We start from the raw sequence: 23218 nt of genomic DNA, 5'->3' as shown, positions 1-23218 counted from the left end.
TACTAAAAGTATGATAAGTATATAATTTGTGTCACCTAAAAAAAAATATTGTGAGTAAAAATAAATCTTTTAGACAAGTAATGTTCTGTTTTAAAACTATTTTAGTCAGGCTGTTGTAGATTGTGTTTTGTTATGAATGGGTTATATGCACAGAGGTGTTGTGCAGCCACTGAAATCTGGCGATAGATTGATACGACTATTTTCAGTTTCATAAGGGAACTTTTACAGCATCGAAAATGTAGATTTTTATTTAGTTTAACAACAAAACATCAGTAAATAGCGCTATTTCGCCTAGCCTGCTTTACTGAGGTGAAGCTGGTTTTATATTCACATTGTTTCATTTTTGAACAATGACAGCCTGTATAGCCTCCCTATATTGTTTATCATGTTACTTTGATTGTTTAGTCTGGAATAGCATGTACGTATGGCTTAGTAAGTGTAATTCCTGCACCCTACCGGCTAACCACTAAGCATAGAGTAGTCACTTTAGGACAAAGCGCGTGAGAGGGTGAGACCAGCGATCCTTGCATGCGTGTCATATTGCACATTATGACTAGTTTTGCTTGCTACACAACTGAAAACGTGCTAGATATAATATAGTTTTTCATTCGGAATTGTGGTATTATAGGTGCTTAAAGTTTTCTAACTGGCAAATGACATGATCTTCTAGTGAGTTGTCTGCTGTCATCTTTATGGTGTGCGTTCGTGATTTCAGGAGGTGTGGCTTTGGATGGCAGGGGAGGGAGATATGTTTCAAAGATATCATGCTAACGAATAGCATTTAGGCAGATCACCGACTGCACCTTTAAACAAACATCACTTAAAAAAAGTTTTTGATTTTTATATTTTTATTTATATATGTATTTATTAAATTTTATTTAATTTTTATAAAAAATTTTTAATGGATTTTATTTATTTAGTTTTTATACTTTTTTATACTCTACAAATGCTGGCATGTTGTAACCCAACTGTGGTTTGATATTCTTTTTATTCTACTTTTTAACCCCATATTTCTCAATGCAATGTTGTGTATTATAAGTATAAAAGCGCAATAAATGTTAATAATTAAATTGATGCTAATACAATATGCAGTGTGAAAAGTATTGTAATTATTTAATGTCATACTAAAATAATAATCTTCTTCAACTTAATTAGGCCTGAATCTATTATTATTGTTACATAATAATATAATATTTACTTTTCATTTTACTTATGTGAAATATATGACATTGGTACATTTATTCAGCTTTATGATACTTTCGATATACTATATATAGGTAACATCAATTTCATTATTTAATTTTTTTCCGCTTAGTCCCTTTATAAATCTGGGGTCGTCACAGCGGAATGAACCGCCAACTTATCCAGCATACGTTTTAAGCAGTGGATGCCCTTTCAGCTACAACCAACCACTGGGAAACATCCATACACTCTCATTCACACACTAAAGGTAATTTAGCTCACCCAATTCACCTGTACCACATGTTTTTGAACTTGTAGGGGAAACCGGAGCACCCGGAGGAAACCCACGTGAACGCGAGGAGAACATGCAAACTCCACACAGAAATGCCAACTGGCCCAGCTAGGGCTCGAACCAGTGATCTTCTTGCTGTGAGGTGATTGTGCTACCCACTGCACCACTGTGCTGCCCCGTAACATCAATTTGTTTATTAATATCAATGTACTGATACAGCTTATTTAATGAATAATATGATAATGATTGGTCCATCTATATATTTTTAACAATAACACTATGAAATAGTTTTGTTATTTAAACACACATATCAAATCTATCTGTTGTGATTCGCTGTGCCATCTCTCTTACCCTGACAGGTTTGAGGAAATCCAGATTGGACTTGAAGTGACTCTCGGCCTGGTCCAGCCAGTTTTTGGGAGACCTGCAGATCATGTCCTGAGTGAATCTGGCCACACTTGTGTCCGGGATGGTCACAAAATCCTCAAGTTTGATTGAGCTGCACATGTCTCTGAGATGGACGCCAAAACCTTTGATCAGCACCTGCGGGAGCACCGGTGATAAGCATGGTTAAGCAGTAAGAGCAGATAACTAGGTGTTCACAAAGGCTTTTTGGAGACTGAAGGACTGAGCTATTCACATGACCCATGAGTTCATTATCTGGAGAGCCACTTAGGCTGGATGCCCTGAATACACATTGTGAGGTACATTAAGGTAAAACTAGGCTGCCTATGGGCTGTAGATTGTGTAACGGCCTAAGGGCACATCACACAGCTAACAGCTGTTGATGCACAAACAAAAGTTGAGATGCATGCTGCTTTCTTCTCTTTAACTTTAATTCCTAGGGGTAATTTAGCAGCATGTGTGGGGGCGAACTATCAAAGCCAACCGACAAATGGTGTATGTACTGTAATTACTGTAAGGGCCTACTCACACTATGCCATCCGTACCGTGCCCAGGCCCGTTTCCCGGATCGTTTGAGAAGTGTGAGTGCGCTGAATCGGGCTCAAGCATGGTTCACTTGGCCGGCCCTGGCCCGGTTGGAAGAGGTGTGCCTGATCGCGGATCACTTGGGCTTTGGCACGGTACACTTGTGTGTGAGTGCAAAACGCGCCAAAGCCCGAAACTGAAAGCAATACGTGACTTTTGAGGGGTTGTTTCATATGGATTTATTAATCATTCTTACTGTTCAGTGATCGCAAACTGCCGTAGTTTATTAAAGACGCAAACTCCTCACAGCACGCCAGCTGCGCGCCTTCAGCAGACCTCCTCATTCCTGCAGCACCAGAGCTTTATGATTGTTTATGAGCGCCAAAAGTGGCGGATCTGTCCGGCGAAATATTTGACTGCATGTCACTGCATAACAAACGACTGAAACGATATAACTAGAGAAATCTCCACTGTGCTACTGGGTGACAGCGTATGGCAAGCCGTTTTAGCATTTAAACCTTGTTCTGACTATCCATAAATATATTTAGAGAGATCTCTAATTATATTTTGACTAGCCATAATTATAATTCGACTAGTCAGATTGGAGATATCTGCAAATATATTATGACTGACTAGTCATATTCCTCCATTGACTTCCATTGAAAAATATTTGCAGATATCTGTAAATGAGTTTTGATTAGTCACAATTGTAATTAGAGATATCTCCAAATGAATTTTGACTAGTCAAAAATCCAATTTAAGATATCTACAACTGTAATTCGACTATTAGTAAATTAATTAGAGATATCTTCAAATATATTTGTAAATATATCTAAATATGACGAATTAAAGATATCTCCAAATGTATTATGACTAGTAAAAACTCAGTTAGAGATATCTCTAATTACAATTGTGACTAATCAAAACTCATTTACAGATATCTGCAAATATTTTTCAATGGAAGTCAATGGAGGAATATGACTAGTCATAATATATTTGCAGATATCTCCAATCTGATTTCGTACTAGTACAATTGTAATTGCAGATATCTCTAATTGTCATTCTGAGTAGTGGAATTATAGTTATGACTAGTCAAAATATAATTAGAGATATCTCTAAATATATTTATGGAGTCAGAACAAAGATTTAAATGCTAAAAAGGCTTGCCATAGAGAGCGCTTCTCACTGAAGAGAGCAGCAGCGATGACGTAAGCGTGCCGAGGCCCGATATGGTGTGAGCGCGGGCCGTCGGGGGAGACGGGAGGGGGTCAAGCGTGCTTTGGCCAGGTTCGAGGCAACTGTACCTAGTGTGAGTACGGCCTAAATGTGAGGTTTGGGTCTTTGTTTGAGAGTTGAATTGGGGCTTAGGGGAACTTTAAAGCTTTGTTTAGGCTGTCAGAACAAATCAGGACAACATTTTTGTGCACATCCGATCAAAAAGGATTAAGGCAGTTCTGAAGTCAAAAGGGGGACCAACCCGGTACTAGTAGTAGGTGTACCTAATAAAGTGGCCGGTGAGTGTATACATGTATACATCTAGAGTTTGCTTGTTTCGACACGTTATTTAAAATGTTCGGCTAAAAAATAACTGAATTTAAATTTGACTGGGTCAAGTAAAAAAAATCATCTGCCCTTTACAAAATTTAATTCATAATAGTCCTAAAAAGGTCTTGAAAAGTCTTAAATGTGACCTGCAGAAACCCTGTCTATGGCTATAAATCCATATTTCCAACATTCTGTCACCTTCCTAAAGTTTGTTAGGGGAAACACAAGCACGTTTATGCAAATCAACTCTCATAGGCACCATTAATGTTTCCATACGGTGCATTTCCTTTCTCACCTTTTCAAGATTCACATCAGCGTCCAGAATATTCGTAACATAATTCTCTGTAAATGAGGCGTTTTGTAGGAGGAAGGTAGAGAGGGTCTCGTCTTCATGCAGGAAGTCCTTCAGCTTGAATCCTGGGGACAAACATATTGCTTTAGTGTAAGTGTGTGTGTGTTAAGGAGTGCTTTACAAATCCACCATACAATGGCTGCAGTTATCAGTTTTCAGCAAATTGACCAAACTTTCAATTTCAGCAGACCCACCCCTGCATTTTAGGATTAATTTTGTTTTTTTGGAAATGCAGCCCGCTCTTCATTAATTTACATTTGGTTTGCATTCTTACAAAACCTCAAACCTTTTGTTCCCCGTGCATGCGCTCACTTGCTGAAATTGAGCGCTGTTCATTCAGGTGTGGAGCCTTTGAGAGTGTTAACTACACGCTGGTGCGCTCTCCTTAAATTTCATTCCTCTTTTCAAAGTTCAAGCGCATGTCTGAGCAGGCCAGCTAGAGCGGTTCTCCTGGGCGTGGAGAGAAACGGCGACTGATTCATTGTGCGGTTCCACAAACAATACGCAGGGAGTCTAGCTGCCTAAATGTTCTGGAGTCTACAAAAGGGATTTGCCGTGGCCCACACAAATCCCAGAATCAAATATGACTGACTTGCGCAAGATTCCCCTTCCTTCCGTAGATTTATGAATTACACTGTCTTTTTTGTCAACCAAATATTTTTTAGCATTATTTCCATTTATTTTCATTCAGCATAGACCCTTTTTTTATCATTGGAGAATGAACCGTCAATCAGGGGTGCAACTGCAAATTTACTGTGCGGGATCAAGTTTTGCCCCCAAAGTATTTCCATCAACAAATTGAGGATATTTTTTAATGTGCTTCAAACAAATACCTTTCACAGTTCTAAACACAACCGAAATAATATTAAGTAGTAAATGTATAATTACACTAAGCATGTTAAGTGACAAAGACGTACATCTTGTCCCACCCCAAATTTCTTCTCAATTTCATTTTCCCCACTAAATGATTATAGCACCTTGACATGCCTTGTTTTTGTACTTTTTGGACAACATTTGTTAACACAAAATGATAGATATGGGAGTCCTAAAGAGAAAAAGAACTTGAAAATTCAATCACTTCTCACATGCTTACTGTGAGAGGTGTAAGGTCTGTTTTTGCATGAACAATTGACCGAAACTGCTATTATACCTCTCAAATAGTGAAATAAAAAAATGTAAAATGATTAGTGTAAAAAATAAGCAGAAACCAACTGCCTGAAATGTAAAATTTTATTAAAAAAATTTTATGGCCAAACTTTTTTGGAACTAAAATTAAAAAAAAATTACCAAAAAAATAAAAAATAAATAAAAATAAATAAATAAATACCAAAAGGCCTGATGTTTCAATATAATACATAATACATTTATAAAAACATGTATATGGTATAAAATGGATCTTGATAGAAGGATTAATTAACATTTCAGTTTTTTAAAAAATTCGAACATTCTGACTATTTATTTATGTGTGAGTTCTAAGAAATGTTCATCAAATGGTCAATCAAATGATTGACGGAGGGGAAGGGGTGGTATGATTTTTTTTAATTTAATAAAGTACAATATTATACTCCTATAAAATGCAAAATAAACATTAATATTTATTTAATGTTTGTGTGGCCCTCCATGTGTGACGCCTCTATGCGCTGCATGTAGTGCATAGCCCCTTTTTGCTCCTCTGCCGCCAATAATTCTAGTGTACGTTTTATGCAGCCGATGCCCTTCCAGCTGCAAACCAGGACTGGGAAACACACATACACTCTCGCATTCATACACAATGGGCAATTTTTTGTTCACCCAATTCACCTAAACAGTAGTGTTTGTGTGTGAATGGGAGTGTATGGGTGTTTTCCAGTGATGGGTAGCAACTGGAAGTGCATCCACTTTGTAAAACATATGCTGGATAAGTTGGCGGTTTATTTTGCTGTAGCGACCCCTGATAAATAAGAGGACTAAGCCGGGGAAAAAATAATTGAATGAAAGAATTCACCTATAGCGCATGTGTTTGGACTGTGGGGGAAACCGGAGCACCTGGAGGAAACCCAAGTGATCACAGAGAGAACATGCAAACTCCACACAGATCTATGAATTAAGCATCTATGCCTTTTTTGTTTTGAGCATTATAAACTTTAAATGATGGATCGCAAGCCCTTCCTTTCAAAGATAAATTAACTGTGAATGTAGAACAAATTATTTAGCAACTGTTACTGTTTTAGTTTAGGAAGGTCATTTTTGAGAAGTGACACCGGTACAGTGAAAGAGGGAGAGAAGGACATATAGTCGCAAGAAACTTTTTGCAGAAATCTTAAATCGGACGGTGGCTCAGTGGTAAGTACTGGCCCCTTGCTACTAGCATGTTCTCCCCGTGTTGGTGTGGGTTTCCTCCAGGTGCTCCAGTTATTTGTTTACAGAAGATTCAATAAATATAATAATATAATTTAAGTTATATCTTAAAAAAATATTTAATAAAAATTAAATATATAAAAAAAAATTGTTCACTAATCCTAATTGAGTTAAAATGGGCGAGGCAGTGGCGCAGTAGGTAGTGCTGTCGCCTCACAGCAAGAAGGTCGCTGGGTCACTGGTTCGAACCTCGGCTCAGTTGGTGTTTCTGTGTGGAGTTTGCATGTTCTCCCTGCCTTCGCGTGGGTTTCCTCCAGGTGCTCCGGTTTCCTCCACAGTCCAAAGACATGCAGTACAGGTGAATTGGGTAGGCTAAATTGTCCGTAGTGTATGAGTGTGTGTGTGAATGTGTGTGTGGATGTTTCCCAGAGATGGGTTGCGGCTGGAAGGGCATCCACTGCGTAAAAACTTGCTGGATAAGTTGGTGGTTCATTCCGCTGTGGCGACCCCGGATTAATAAAGGGACTAAGCTGACAAGAAAATGAATGAATGAATGATTTAAAATGTTCAATTAATCGAGATTTAGATTTTACGCCAAATCGTCCAGTCCTAGTAGGTGTCCATAAGTTGGGTGCTGGCTAACAGGTTAGAAGAACTGAATACTTTAATTTAGCAAGGATTCAATAACCTGATCAAAGTGATAACAATAACTCTTACAATAACTGTAAGTGATGTCCATTGCATATTTCACTACTGACCCTCAATACATTGTATTGCCCATAAAAATGTGCACCCTGACCTGATGCAGAAGACAGTGGTTCTCAATCTCCGCCTCTTTGCCCTTTTTTGGTAACCCACGGTCGGTGCGATGATGTTCGAACAAATTGGCAATGATTGACCACGCCCACTTGTAGCTTCATTTGCACTTTTCAGAAACCTATGGGTGACGTCATGGATACTATGTCTATATTTTTATAGTCTATAGCTGCTTCCCAAATGGCACACTATACACTATGCACTCATGCACTATGTACTTATGCACTTACACACTCAACAGGATAGTGTATTCAATTCAATTCAATTCAGCTTTATTTGTATAGCGCTTTTACAATGTAGATTGTGTCAAAGCAGCTTCACATAAATGGTTATAGTAACTGGATCAGGGTAGTTCAGTGTTTAGTGTTTAAGTTCAGTTCAGTTTAGCTCAGTTCAGTGTGGTTTGAAGTCATTACTGAGAGTTCAAACACTGAAGAGCAAATTCATCGATGAGTAGCTTTTCAGATCCCGAACCATGCAAGCCAGTGGCGATAGAGGAGAGGGAAAAAAACTTCACCAATAGGAGAGTGAAGAAAAAAAACCTTGAAAGAACCAGACTCAGTTCGGCACGACCATTTTAATTTCTCCGCTGGCCAAAAGTCTTGTGCAGAGCTGCAGTCTCAGCGGTGGAGGCTGGAGGCTGGCCTCAGCGAAGATTCGTGAGCGAAGACACTACATATATGTATATAGTGTCGTCCAAAATGGCACACTAATGTTTTTTTTACTAAGCGGAAATTCAAACCGTTTCCCTAATCATGTTTGACGGTTGCCAAATCAGTAAAATAAACGACCGAATTATCAAATAATACCTGCCGTGAGTATAACCGCATTCATCATCGGGAGGCGCTATAATCACTCTCATAGGAGAATTTTGCTTTCACCATCTAAAATAAATAAAGTTATCCAACGTGTGTGCCCGATAGCTCTGCCCCTTCCTCTACGTGAGCAAACCTGCAGTCGTTGAGTGCGTGAAGTGTCCAACATTACACACTTCATTTTAGCGGCTGAATGAGTGCATCATCCGGGTAATTAAAGTGCACTTAATATTTTTAGAGTTTTCAGTGTAAACACACTACTTACACTATATATACTACAAAATGGCGTAGAATAGTGCATAAGTATGCGATACGGGACGCAGCTAATGCTTTATTCGTGTGTAACATGGGGTTGTTCATTCATAAGTGACTCTGTGTCGCACTGAGCGTTCCTGCAAATGTGATGCACAATTTCTGCTTTTGATGTCGTCTTTCTTTTTTGCTAGTCAGTAGCTCCCCCACCTCCAACACAAATGCCTACAGTCATACCTGGTGTGTTTAGTCACAAGTGTAGCCACACAAGTGTAGCAACACCTGGCTAGCTATAACAACTACCTGTGATAACCCTCACTCAAGCAGGCCAGCTGGCTCCATATTTTCCTTCTGGGCTGTTTTGGGGACACAAAGGCTGGAAGTGTGTCCATTTCTAGGGACGGACAAAACCCCCAGGAGGTGGCAGATTCCTGGACTTTTCAACCACTTCCCTACTAATCATTCTTTTGAAAAGAGCTTAAGCGGGGGGAGAAATAAGGGGTCTAACAAACATTGTGTGTGTGTGTGTGTGTGTGTGTGTAGTCATGGCCGATTACATCTGTTAGGTCTTTTTCAGACAGGACATGTATATGCAAGCTCAACATGACAAGTTCAAGTTAAGAACACACATGCAAATAGAACAACACTAACAAACCAGCCTGATTTCGAAAACGCAACTATTTTGTCAGTTTAGTGGCTAATTCATACAAATTTGTACAAGTTCAGTTGTAAGAAAATGTTTCATGTTCTTCCTGTGTTCGCTTGGGTTTCCTCCGGGTGCTCCGGTTTCCCCCATAGTCATGCGCTAGGTGAATTGGGTAGGCTAAACAGTCCATAGTGAATGAGTGTGTATGGATGTTTCCCAGAGATGGGTTGCAGCAGAAAGGGCATCCGCTGCGTAAAAAAATATGCTGGATAAGTTGGTGGTTCATTCCGCTGTGGCGACCCCTGATGAATAAACTGGTTTCTAATCAGGAAGCAGCCGGTTTGTAATGTTTTTATGACCCCCGACACATTTCTTGAGGTGCGTTCCTGTATGTTCATGTGCTGTCAAACTGACCAAGATGTTTTCTTAATTCTTAAGTGTTTTTTTTGTATGCGTTTTAAAACTCTCAGTGCATTTGAACTCTCTTGGCCACCTAAGGACATTGAATGAACAACAAGTATCACAGCTTATGAATACGCGAGAAAGCAAGCCAATGAAAAAGAAGTGGATGACAACTATGATTTCAGTTGTAATCCATATGTTTTGGTACAACATAAGTAAATAAGAGTGCAAGCACATTATTTCTGTGAGCTTTTTCAGAAAACATTCTATAGTGAGCATGTTCAGTCAGTAGACTTTGAGGTATTTTGTGGTTGTTTGAATGCATTCCTGGGCTCACAGAGGCTACATTCAAATAATAATGAATATACAAAACTGAAAAAACAGTAATATTATGAAACACGTAAAATAAAATAAGAAAAATAAGAAAAAATAAGAAAAAAAATTCTCTGATATAGATTAGACTTGAAAATTTAAGAAAATGTCATTTATTCCTGTGAAGCTAAATTCAGCATCTTTACACCAGCCTTTAGAGTCAGGTGACATTTAAAGGGTCAGTTCACCCAAAAATGAAAATTCTTCCATTGTTTACTCATGTTCAACTTGTTTCAAACCTGTTTGAATTTCTTTCTTCTGTTTAACACAGGAGTGAAGTATGCTGGAAAAAAGTAGCCATTGGCTTCCATAGTATTTTTGGTTCCTTCAATGGATGTCAATGGCTGCTTTTTCCAGCAATCTTCAGAAATTCTAAAAGTTTAAAACCTCTTTAGTGGGAATAAATAGTAAGAAAATTTACATTTTGGGGTGAACTATCCTTTATTGCTCATGAAACCTTGCTTATTTTTAAGTCTAGATAACTTGTTAGGGCTTGTGCTCTTGTTCTTTTGGCTACTAGTACAAGAATTGGCCTCATGTTTTGGGGCGTGACTGCTTTTAATGCACTTTTTCACCCATTATGATGCTAATGCTAATTTTCTGTTTGAAGCTCTGTGTATATATATAATAGATTGATTTATACACTAACCGGCCACTTTATTAGGTACACCTGTCCAGCTGTTCGTTAACGCAAATTTCTAATCAGCCAATCACATGGCAGCAGCTTAATGCATTTGGGCATGTAGACATGGTCAAGACGGTCTGATGCAGTTCAAACTGAGCATCAGAATGGGGATGGAGAGTGATTTAAGTGACTTTGAACGTGGCATGGTTGTTGGTGCCAGATGGGCTGGTCTGAGTATTTCAGAAACTGCTGATCTACTGGCATTTTTATGCACAACCATCTCTAGGGTTTGCTGAGAATGGTCAGAAAATGACAAAATATCCAGTGAGCGGCAGCTCTGTGGGCAATCATCTCAGACTGGTTTCTTGAACATGGCAATGAGTTCACTGTACTCCAATGGCCTCCACAGTCACCAGAACTCAATCCAATAGAGCACATTTGGTATGTGGTGGAACGGGAGATTCGCATCATGGATGTGTAGCCGACAAATCTGCAGCAACTGCAAGATGCTATCATGTCAATGTGGAGCAAATCTCTGAGGAACTTTCCAGTACCTCGTTTAATCTATTTCACGAAGGATTAAGGCAGTTCTGAAGTACGAGTCCAACCCAGTACTAGTAATGTGTACCTAATAAAGTGGCCGGTGGGTGTATATATGATCTAGGTGTGAATGGGTTTAAGCAACAACTAAACTAAACCCAGTGAACTCCACTCTTTCATGTCTGTTTTCATTAGTTGTAATCAAAAGAGTAGAATACGAATGAGATCGCAGCATGCGGATGCCGATAAGCCCCACAATGACTGGTTGGTGAGTTCAAAGCATTCCTATTGTCACGCACGACGCCGCAAGACACAATAATGAAGCTTTAATTTGAGCAGGTGGGCTGACATAACCCTTTCCCTCAAGACTTTTTCTCAATTTAGGTATTTATGACAAGTTGTTTCCGCCATGGAATATATAATTGCAGTTTTTTTATGAATATTTTTTTATTTCTCTTTCACAATTTTAGAGTTTGCAAATTTTGCTTCTTACATCTGACTTTTTTTCTTTTTTCAGAAATGCATCAGTCGCACTTTTCAATAAGGTTTCATTAGTTAATGAATTCACACACATAAACTAATTATGAACAATACTTGTACAGCATTTATTAAGCATTATTAAGCTACTTGTTAAGCATTATTAAAATCCAACAACTCCTGGTTGTTAATATTAGTTAATGCACCGTGTCTTAACGTGAACCAACAATTAACAACTGTATTTTCAATAACTAATGTTAATTAACATGAGCAAATACTGTAATCATTGTATTGTTCATTGTTTGTTCATGTTAGTAAGTACATAAAATAACATGACCTAATACAACCTTATTGTAAAGAGTTACCAGCATATCTCATTCTGTAGAAAATGTTGATTTATATTTTGAGCGATATAAAATCTAATTTGTAAAAATACAATTAAGTCAGAATTGTAAAAAATAAATAAATAAATAAATAAATAAATAAATAAATAAATAAAAATTAAAGATATATTTTTATTTTATTTTTTTTCCCCCAATTTATGTTTAACAGTATGTCTGAAAATATTTTTTTTCTTCTGGAGAAAGTCTTATTTCTTTTATTTCAGCTAGAATAAAAGCAGTTTTAAATCTTTTAAAACCTATTTTAAGGTAAAAATTATTAGCCCCTTTAAGCTATTTTTTTTCTATAGTCCACAGAACAAACCATCATTACACAATGGCTTTCCTTATCACCCTAACCTCCCTAATTAACCTAATTAACTTAGTTAAGCCTTTAAATTTCACTATAAGCTGTATAGAAGTGTCTTGAAAAATATCAAATATTATTTACTGTCATCATGACAAAGATAAAATAAATCAGTTATTAGAAATGAGTTATTAAAACTATTATGTTTAGAAATGTGTTGAAAAAAATCTTCTCTGTTAGGCAGAAACGCATACCGCAGCTAAATGTTTACACACTTGACTACATTACAAATGATGTGGATGATAAGTATTGTGAACAACTTTTATTACAACATATGGAGGAACACTTTCACATGTCGAAATGTACATTATATGTGTGTGTGCTGGCGCTATTCGCCTGCCTCACGTGCACACGTGTCAAGCAACTGAAGCAGAGCTTGAAGGTAAACAAACAGCGGTTTATCATGAGCATTTTATCGTAATTATTTACACAGCTGACATTAAAAAGGATCATAGAAATGTTATCTGACTAGTATCTAGCAACTAAATGTGTCTGGAAAAATATTCAAAGGCTTTTATTTTCAGAAACCGCACAGGTGTACATGCGTCTGAGTGTTCTGCTTGGCTAAAGTAGACGTCTCATGTCAGCGCTTTCTAGATGTGAACCCGCTCTTTACGGCAATCTTCCTTCTGTGTTCACACAGTGCAGCATTCTAGCAAATTATCAGTAATGTTACAAATTAGCCGGCAGCTAGTTCTTTGCAATTTTCACATGGTCGCCCGCTGACGCTAAGCAGGGCTGTGCCTGGTCAGTACCTGGATGGGAGACCACATGGGAAAGCTAGGTTGCTGCCGGAAGTGGTGTTAGTGAGGCTAGCAGGGGGCGCCCAACCCGTGGTCTGTGTGGGTCCTAATGCCCCAGTATAGTGACAGAGACTCTATACTGCTCAGTGAGCGCCGTCTTTTGGATGAGATGTTAAAAAGAGGTCCTGATTCTCTGTGGTCATTAAAAATCCCATAATGTCCTTTAAAAAAAAGTAGGGGTTTAACCCCGGCATCCTGGCCAAATTTGCCCACTGGCCCCTTTCCATCATGGCCTCCTAATCATCCCCATATCACAATTGGCTTCATCACTCTGTCTCTTCTCCACCTTGTGGTGTGCGGTCTGGCTCAAAATTGCTGCCGTCGCGTCCAGGTGGATATTGCACACTGGTGGTGGATAAGGAGATTCTCCCCTATGTGTAAATGGCACTGAGTACCCAGAAAAGCACTATATAAATGTAAGGAATTATCATTATTATTATTATTATTATTATTATTTATTCATTTTCTTGTCGGCTTAGTCCCTTGATTAATCCGGGGTCGCCACAGCGGAATGAACCGCCAAATTATCCAGCCAGTTTTTACGCAGCGGATGCCCTTCCAGCTGCAACCCATCTCTGGGAAACATCCACACACACACACTCATACACTATGGACAATTTAGCCTACCCAATTCACCTGTACCGCATGTCTTTGGATTGTGGGGGAAACTGGAGCACCCGGAGGAAACCCATGCGAAGGCAGGGAGAACATGCAAACTCCACACAGAAAAACCAACTGAGCCGAGGTTCGAACCAGCGACCTTCTTGCTGTGAGGTGACAGCACTACCTACTACGCCACTGCCTCGCCCCTATTATTATTATTATTATTATTATTATTATTATTATTATTATTATTATTATTATTATTATTATTATTATTATTATTATTATTATTATTATTATTAACTTCTCTTACTGAAAAATAGCCCAAATGAATTTACCAGTATTTCCATAAAGGACCTGTTCACACATACAGACCTTCTTTTGTGACAAACAGAGGTTTCAAAAGGTTTGAAATCACTTGAGGCTAAATAAATAGTGAGTAAATTTCATTTTTCGATGTGCTATCCCTTTAAAAAACTGAATGCATTTTGCTTTTAGTTTTCCTGTACAACTATAATAATCATCTACTTACTAAACTCATCGTCACACACTGTTGTATTACAGTTTAATGCGTTCTCTAAACGGTTACTCCAGACAATCTGTAGTGGTGTCTGTGGACCGTCTCCTCCATTAGGGAGTGAAATGCGATTAAAGCTCCCTTAGCGTGAGAAGAGAAGTGTCTGTGAACAGGAATAGACAATTCACGCCGCTTACCAAGCGAATAGGGCAGGTAATGCTAGAGGACTGGATTCTGGGATGCATGTGCGTATTTACACCCACGCAAGCCTTAAAAACCAAACTTGTTGTGGCTTGTATGAAAGACTTGATCCTTCATTCATCCACCCATTCCTTCTCTTGACTCCCAGTGGAAAAATGTCCCTATTTAAACAGTTCCTCAAAGGCTGACGGGCATCGATCATTCATTTATATGTTTACAAGGATTACCTATCATTCAAATGACTCACTTTATAGTACGAAAAGGGTGAGAGTTTACTGAGGACATTTCAGGCTAGGAATATTAACATATTTCAGACCACAGATAAAAACATGCCATTGCAAACCAGTGTTGGGCACGTTCCTTTAAAAGAGTAATTAGTTATAGTCAGTGGTGTGTACAGTGTACAGTAGTGTACAGTAACTAATTACAAATACTCAAATTATTGTAATTGAGTTTTTTTTTCTCAGGAATTGTAATTTAGTAAGTAGTTTTAAAAATGTGTTCTTTTACTTTCCTTTGAGTGCATGTTTAGTGCAGTGATCAGTACTTTTACTCAACTACTTTTCTTCAACCTGCAATCACTACTTTATTTTTTCTTGTTTATGGTGAGCAGAAAAATCAGTCCTGTGATTCCTGTCCAATCAAATCTCACATAGAAGGTAAATCGCCTCATAATGAACTACCTCAAAATAGGGTTGATCAAAAGAAATATATAAATGCACTTCAAATATATAGTATATGAATTGATGTTTACTTTAAACTTATTATAAATATTTAATTATATTGTTTAATTATAATGATTAATATATATATATATATATATATATATATATATATATATATATATATATATATATATATATATATATTTATATATATATATATATATATATATATATATATATATATATATATATATATATATATAATACTAGGGATGTAACGGTATTGTAAATACCGTCATACCGCAATATTAATTTTTTTCGATATTACCGAAGTCGCATGACTCGGTAAAACTATAGGTCTTCTGAGAAAATTTGCTCAGGCGAATGAAGCGAACCGGAGGTAGCGAAAACTACAATCCCCATCATCCCTTGCGGTCTGTTGTCGCTACAGATCCAGTAATGCGGAAATGGAGTGTGCTGCTAGAAGCGGGGATCAAAAAGAGCTGTAAAACTCTAAAGCCCCTTTTACAAGAGTGCGTTTTAGTTTTAAAACGGCGTTGTAGAATGAAAACGATCCGCGTCCACACTCGCGTTTTACCCAATGTTTCTGAACAGCTCTCCGTCCACACCAAAACGCTGAAAACGCACATCACGTGACCACAGACACTCTCGGGCAAGCGCTCCAGCATTTCTACCCAGATGAGAGCTCTGCTTGTCGGACTGCTCATCAAGCATCTTCCGCTGGATCTAATCTCACTATATTTGCTAAACGTGATATTTCATTCATGTTGTTGTCTTTATCTAACGACATAGGCCAATTCCCTGACTTTGGTCATTGGAATCTATTAAGTTACTTCACGAGTAACATGTTTTGGTTAAGCGCAAAGATAAGTTAATGATTAATCCAGGTACATTGACTGATCGCTTGCCTTTAATTCCTACAATGTATAAACTTATTGTATGTGATACTTTTATAATTGTCGATTATTAAAACTGATATTCAACAAAAGTGAGGGTGCGTTTCGTATTTTCACTGAAATTGAAAGGAGGCAGTTGTTATAGGCTCCGTTTTGTTATAAATATCCTCACAGTGAAGATGACGCTCATATATGCAGCACGACGCCTCAACATTTCTGCTGTCTGTTTTCTAATATTAAAAAGGAAATAGGCAGTTCCTTAAATCATGTTTACATTTTATTGTTGAGAAAGTGAAACAACGTAGCCAAGGTGATGTGAATGAAGTTATAAAGTACACTGTTCCCTTTGAAGATTTACGCGTGTCCTCGGTATGTTTTCCATATCAAACTGAGAAGGGGGAGACTGCAGCCTTGATCAAACTTGCGAAGTCTTAACTTACAAGAAGAGGATGCGAGACTGAACTGTGTGTGGGCTACTTAATATTGAGGAAAAGCCCCAATCAGATAGGCGAACGTTTGCAGCCCCGCCTCCGTTTTCAGATGTCTCCGTCTTTCCCCATCCACACTGAGACGGAGAAGCAGGTTTCAGAATGAAAACGGCCTCTCCAGCGTTTTCAAAAAGCTCCGTTTTCGGCGCTCGAGAAATAAGTCATATAAGTCATATCTCTCTTGTCCCAGAAACCTCAGTACCAAATGAGAGGTTTTTTTTCTGTTGCAGGGGACATTGTAAATGCCCAGAGATACCAGCTTTTACCAGATTATATTTATATGATAATTTTCCTTTAAACCCATCTCTATCTAAGTGAGTGAGTGATTAAATGTTGAATGTGATGAGTTTTCAACAATACTAAATTAAAAACTTAAATTTTTTTTTACATGGTTTAATATTTTTTTTGTTATTAAAATTGAAGTTCCTGTTTCAAAGCTTACAGATAGATGGCTAATTTGTATGTCATTGACACTTTTGGCTCTTTTTTGGAGTATTTTCATAAGTTTTGTTTTTTCCTGTAAATGATTCAATAAATACCGTACCGTGACATTGATACCGAGGTATTACCGTACCGTGAAATTCTGATACCGTTACATCCCTAATAAATACATATATATATATATATATATATATATATATATATATATATATATATATATATATATATATAGCGCTGTCAAAATTAGTGCGTTAACGCATGCGATTAATTTTAAATAATTAACGCGTTAAAAAAATTAACGCAATTAACGCAGTTGCAGGTTTTTTTTACTTCCTGTTGTTGTGGACGTGTGTTTAGCATGCAAGAAATGTGGATAAGACCAAGGAAGCACTTTTTGAAGGCAAGTTTCAGTATAAAACAATTAGTCGCATCACCAGGCTCTCCATAGTTTCATGCAATTTCGGGTGTTTTATTTTTAACTTTCTGTTGTAAGTTGATACCGCATGGCGAACAGAAAGAAAATCCTCCGCATTTCGTGACTCGGTGTTCCTTTAAGGCAGTGGTTCTCAAACTGTGGTACGTGTACCACTAGTGGTACGCGGGCTTCCTTCTAGTGGTACACGGAGGAATGAAATATGTCATATACATGCTACATATAATTCAAAATTTATTAAAAATGATGTATATAATATGCTATATATTATATATAGGCTATATTTCTGAGGTAATCTGCCAGGTTTTTTAACTGTGCAGAGTTTTAGCTGCTTTACTGGTCCAACTACGCTACAGTATTTCAATGCTGCTCATTTTGGTGGTACTTGGAAAGACAATGTTTTTCTAAGGTGGTACTTGATAGAAAAAAGTTTGAGAACCACTGCTTTAAGGTAATAAAATCGCTGCTTAGGCTACACGGTAGAATTTTAATAAGAGTATTATCTTAATCGTATTAAAATCGGAGTATTGGTGTCTTATGTAAATGTACTCAGAAAGTCTCTGGTGAAGTCGCGAGCTGTCAAAGACAGCATTACTCTGCCTTTCAGCATGAGCCCTCCAAGTTTAGCGTGTTTCCTCATTAAACGCAACGAAAGTGTATGCTTCACATTGTTGAGTCAGAATCCTTGTGAAATACAGTAATACTTTAGAACGCTTAGTTTAAGCAAATTTGATGAACGCGATCATGCATGTTGAATCTGAAGGGAGTCGCTCCAGCGCGTTGTGTGTGTGTCTGTGTCAGGCCCGTTGAGGGGTGTCAGGGGTAGAGTGAGCGACGTATCTGAATAGGGGCGTGTGCGCGCGAAACGTACCTGAAGGACGGTGGGGGTGAGTTGCGCGCGACATACCTGAAGTCTAGGAGGGATGCGGTGTTTTTTCTTGGGTTTTTGTCTTGCGTTTACATTAATTTTACATTTGAATAGCCAAAATTACAAGTTTCAGTATTTTAAATGTGATTAATCACGATTATTTTTTTTTAAAGGTGCAATTAATTAGTTAATTTTTTTAATCGATTGACAGCACTACTTTAAACTTATTATATATATATATATATATATATATATATATATATATATATATATATATATATATATATATATATATATATATATATATATATATATATTTTTTATTTTTTTTGGTCAAATAATTTTGTGGCTAAAAAGTATCGGTTCAGGCACCGTTTTAGCACCGGTACTGTTTTAAAAGTATCAATTTAGCACAGGTATTGAAACAACCCCAAACAATACCCAACCCTACCTCAAAACTTGTGCGCTTTATAATTGCGGCAAACTGTTGGGAAGCATTAAAAGTGTACAAGATGTCCAAAATCTTTCCATGCATTGACCCAGAGACTGTTAAAATGCACTTCACTGATGAGAAGATGACAGATGTTTACTGTATGATAATCGAAATGGCCTTAAACATCCAACAGGCACAAGATGTCAACATGATGTCAGAATGAAGTTGTACCCCAGTGTCACAGGGATGTTGCATTTTGTTTTTCCATGAAAATCATGGAAGTGTCAGCATGTGATGCCAAAATGACGTTTGGATGTTTGCTCGACAATACAAATTAAAGACCACATTTGATAGACAAGACCCACAGAACCATCAAGATTTTAACACTCTGCTAATGTCTGTGAAAAACTCACAGCTGAGTAATGCATGTTACTTCATTCTCCATAGGAGAGGCGTCTTTAAGTTGCCATCACAAAAAAAAATTTATTTCAATGTCATTTCATTGTTGATCCACACAAAATCTGGTTCAATTCCAGGTCAACAGCTCCTTAAGAAATAATTTTCCCAGGAAAAAACATGACAAGTTCAATACTTATTTTCCCTGCTGTATGGTATCATCATTGACGTTGATTACAATATAAATTTTTTCAAGTCATAAAAAACTCCCAATAAAACCAAATGGTCTTTCCAATGAGGGTTAAATTGTAGACTAATCTACTCACCGGCCGTGTTATTTTGCATGACTTTTACAGCGTCGATGAGCTCCTTGAACCCATCCAAGCTCTTGTCATTTTGACTATACAACAAGATCTTCTTGGCATCAGAAAAAAGGCGTGAGATTCTGAAATAAAAAAGAACTCATGATTACTACTAGACTGTGCAATACTCAATGTCTTATATTACGTGTAACAGGCTACATCAGAGCTGACAGCTGTTATTTGGAAATCTTCAGCCGCAGGCGACCGCTTACATGGAATCGTTGAAGTTCCCAACGACTCCGGGAGATTCCCCTGGGGTTGGGTGGCGGAAGCACGGATTGTTGGCATTGCAGACGATGCCCTGGATCCAGGGCAGGGTGCCTGCTGAGGGCATGGCTTTGTTGGGAAAGTGACCTGTAATGAATAGAGAGAGACTAAATTAACTACCTCATTGAAGACGGGTGAAAAGAGTTTCCACATTAAGGCCTTGTCAGGGTGGCAGAAGAGAAGAAAGTGTACACTGGCGAACAAAGACAAAATCAGAAAACATTTAATCCTAAAAACATTTCTTTCAATAAATCAAATTTCATCGGTGTAAAGTAATGGATTACAAATCCTCAAATGAGTGTAATTCACTGTGGGTTCCACATAATTGATTTGTGTTGGGGCAACATGAAGGAATTAAAGGTGCAGTAGGTGATCTTTCACAATGCTAACAGCTTAGCATAAATCTCTGAATAACACTCTCTCTCCTGCCGTCTAGAGCCACACCTCCTTAAACACGAGAACAGCAAAAAAAAACTCTCTTGTGTTAAAAGCGACTAGTGCTTGTCCGGTGGCGAGCAAGTCAAACTGCCATGCTATTTCAGAGTGAATATTTAGGCCGTACTCACACTAGGTACAGTTGCCTCGAACCGGGCCAAAGCACGCTTGCCCCCCCCTCCCGTCTCCCCGACGGCCCGCGCTGACACCACAAATGGGCCTCGGCACGCTTACGTCATCGCTGCTGCACTGTTCAGTGAGAAGCACTCTCTCACTCAGCAGCACAGTGGAGATTTCTCTTGTTATATCGTTTCAGTCATTTGTTATGCAGTGACATGCAGTCAAATATTTCGCCAAACAGTCCTTAGGGATGCGGTGACACGCAGTCAGATATTTCGCCGAACAGTCACGTATCGCTTTCAGTTTCGGGCTTTGGCGCGTTTTGCACTCACACACAAGCGTACCGCGCCAAAGCCCAAATGAACCGCACTCAGGCACACCTCTTCCAACCGGGCCAGAGCCGGCCAAGTGAACCGTGCTTGAGCCCGATTCAGCGCACTCACACTTCTCAAACGATCCGGGAAACGGGCCTGGGCATGGTACGGATGGCATAGTGTGAGTAGGCCTTTAGAGTTGCATGGTAAACAATATAGGGTGAGACTAGGCGGAATAGCGCTATTTAATTGTGTTTTGTTGTTAAACAAATTAAAATCTACATTACAAATGCTGTAAAAGGTCCCTTATGAAACTGAAAATAGTCTTATCAATCTATCATCGGAAGATTTTAGTAGCTGAACAACACTTCTGTGAAGATATAACACATTTGTAACAACATTTAGCATTACATCCACTTTAAGTGAAGCTCAAATGGTTTTAAAACAGAACATTACCTTCTACGAGAAATCCTTCAGCCATTTTTTTATCCTTACTCCAGCGTGCAATGGTAACTCCAATATTGATTCAGGTTTTTAACAAGTTTTGATTAAGCAGGTTTTTACCAATCGCGCACACGCGCCCTCTTTTGTGAACGCGCAGCAACAACATCGGTCGGCGGAGATGCGTACAAACAGCTGCGCAGTTGTTCAAATCTGCATTTGCTGACAGACAGTTTCGCCTACTTATCGGAATTATGAGAGATGTCGGTCCGACTCTATTTAATTGGATGAACATTTTTTAGTTTTATGCCTTATACCCAAAATATAAAAATAAATATAAATACATTTAGATCATTTACTTGAATCATTACTATTAGACTGTGAAGAAACTTTCAACCAGCACAACAAAAAATGCTTCTGAAGACAATCACCTACTGCACCTTTAAGTTCACTTATTAGTTTTTAACACATTAAAGTAGATTAAACAAAAAGCAATAAAGTTTTCCTCCAAAAACTTCAATAATTGTGTTGTTTCAGGTGATTTAAATGAACAAACAGCAAACATCATTTTTTAAATGTTAAGTAGTTTTGCCTTAAGCGTTGTACAGTGGTCCCTCTCTATAACTGGGTTCACCCTCACAGTTTCGCAGATTTTTATAGTGCAATTTGACATGCTTTTTTTCTTTTTACACCTCATTGTGCTGATTGGCTGTAGACCATTGTCAATCAATCTCCTATGTGTCTTCTGTACAGTTTCAGCTTGCTAAATTAACATAAATCTTCGATCGCTAGCAGTGTGAGTTTCAACAAGGATGCAAAAAGGGTTATAACTGTCTGCAGCAAGACCGTCATAAAGGGGGTCCAACACTGGATGCTCCGCACCACGCAGCGCTATGAATTTTAGAATTGTAAACATAGGTTTATATCAGGGTATGCACACCAGCATCCAGCTATGACTCTGGACACAGTTCATATTTTTGCCGCACCACAGAGTACCATCTGAATAATTTCATTTTAAATAACATGCAAATGTGCACGTTCAGTGTGTGTTACTTAAAAATGTCATGCGGGTGGCGCATCCAATGTGTGACCCACTTAAGGATGGAGTCAGTGACTGCAGGAAAAAGAAAATTCCGCTGGATGCCAACATTATCGCACAAAAGTTAAAAAGCTTCATGAAGCTTTTGCTGACAGCGATGAATGTTTGCACCTGAAAACAGGTATTGATCTTTGGTTTCCTTTAAATGTTTCCAGCAAGCTAAAGCAACTGCCCCTTTACAGCAACTTACCTGTAAGTGTGTTTTACAGTTGCAGAGCCCTACTGCAATTTCATTTCTTTACAGTAAAATAACCTTACCGCAACTTATATTTATGGTAAAATGCCATTTACCACATTTTAATTCTACAGTGTGACCAATTCTACATAAGTTTTAGTTATTTGATGACTTTGATTATGGTAGAATACCTCAAATTCTTAATATGCAGTAAGTTACTGTAAAAGTATTTAAATGACCCACAATGCAGAGCATATTACAGTAGTGAGCTGTAAAGAATGTATGTGGTATTTTACTGGGCGTTTTGGCAGTAAATAACTGTAAAACTGCAGCAAAGTCTAACAGAGTACTCAAGTACTTTGATTACAGTAGATTGCTGCAAATTCCTAATATGCAGTAAGTTACTGTAAAAGTTTAAAATGACCCACAATACAAAGAACATTACAGTAGTGAACTTTAAAGAATGTATGTGGTATTTTACCATGCATTTTTGCAGTAAATAACTTTAAAATTGCGGCAAAGTTTAACAGCATACTCAAGCGTTTTGATTGCAGTATAATACCGCAAATTTCTTATATGCAATAAGTTACTGTTAAAGTTGTAAAATGGCCCACCATGCATTGCATATTGCAGTATTGAACTGTAAAGAGTGTATTTGACACTTAACTAGACATTTTTACAGTAAATAACCGTAAAATTGCAGCAAGTCTAAAGGCCCGTGCACACTGAGACGTTTTTTTGCCTCGTGACTATATAAAGGGCATCAATGTGAATCGCTTGTGAATGAAAAATCGCTTGTGTTTAAATGCGGAAAAACGTCTTGTAAAACGATGACGATAAACGTACACGAAAAACGTCCCAGTCTGTAGGAGCCTCAACAGCGCTAGAGGGCTACTTTTCACTTATTTGT

At 38.0% G+C, this 23218-nt stretch overlaps 1 protein-coding gene across 3 annotated transcripts in view; it reads right to left on the bottom strand.

Annotated features, from left to right (window-relative positions):
- Nucleotides 1-23218, bottom strand: part of abca1b (ATP binding cassette subfamily A member 1b) — a 95174-nt gene that overhangs the window by 54702 nt on the left and 17254 nt on the right. For all 3 annotated transcript variants that reach the window (XM_087279954.1, XM_087279955.1, NM_001114586.2), the window contains 4 exons: nucleotides 19670-19811; nucleotides 19422-19540; nucleotides 4245-4366; nucleotides 1826-2017 (listed from right to left, as the gene is read on the bottom strand). In XM_087279954.1, coding sequence (XP_087136080.1) covers nucleotides 1826-2017; nucleotides 4245-4366; nucleotides 19422-19540; nucleotides 19670-19811 — 575 coding nt within the window. The remainder of the gene's footprint in view (nucleotides 1-1825; nucleotides 2018-4244; nucleotides 4367-19421; nucleotides 19541-19669; nucleotides 19812-23218) is intronic.

The sequence above is a fragment of the Danio rerio genome, chromosome 14, assembly GCF_052040795.2.
Source record: "Danio rerio strain M-AB ecotype USA chromosome 14, GRCz13ab, whole genome shotgun sequence".
NCBI classification, from domain to species: Eukaryota; Metazoa; Chordata; class Actinopteri; order Cypriniformes; family Danionidae; genus Danio; species Danio rerio.
This window is presented reverse-complemented; position numbering and strand designations above follow the sequence as displayed.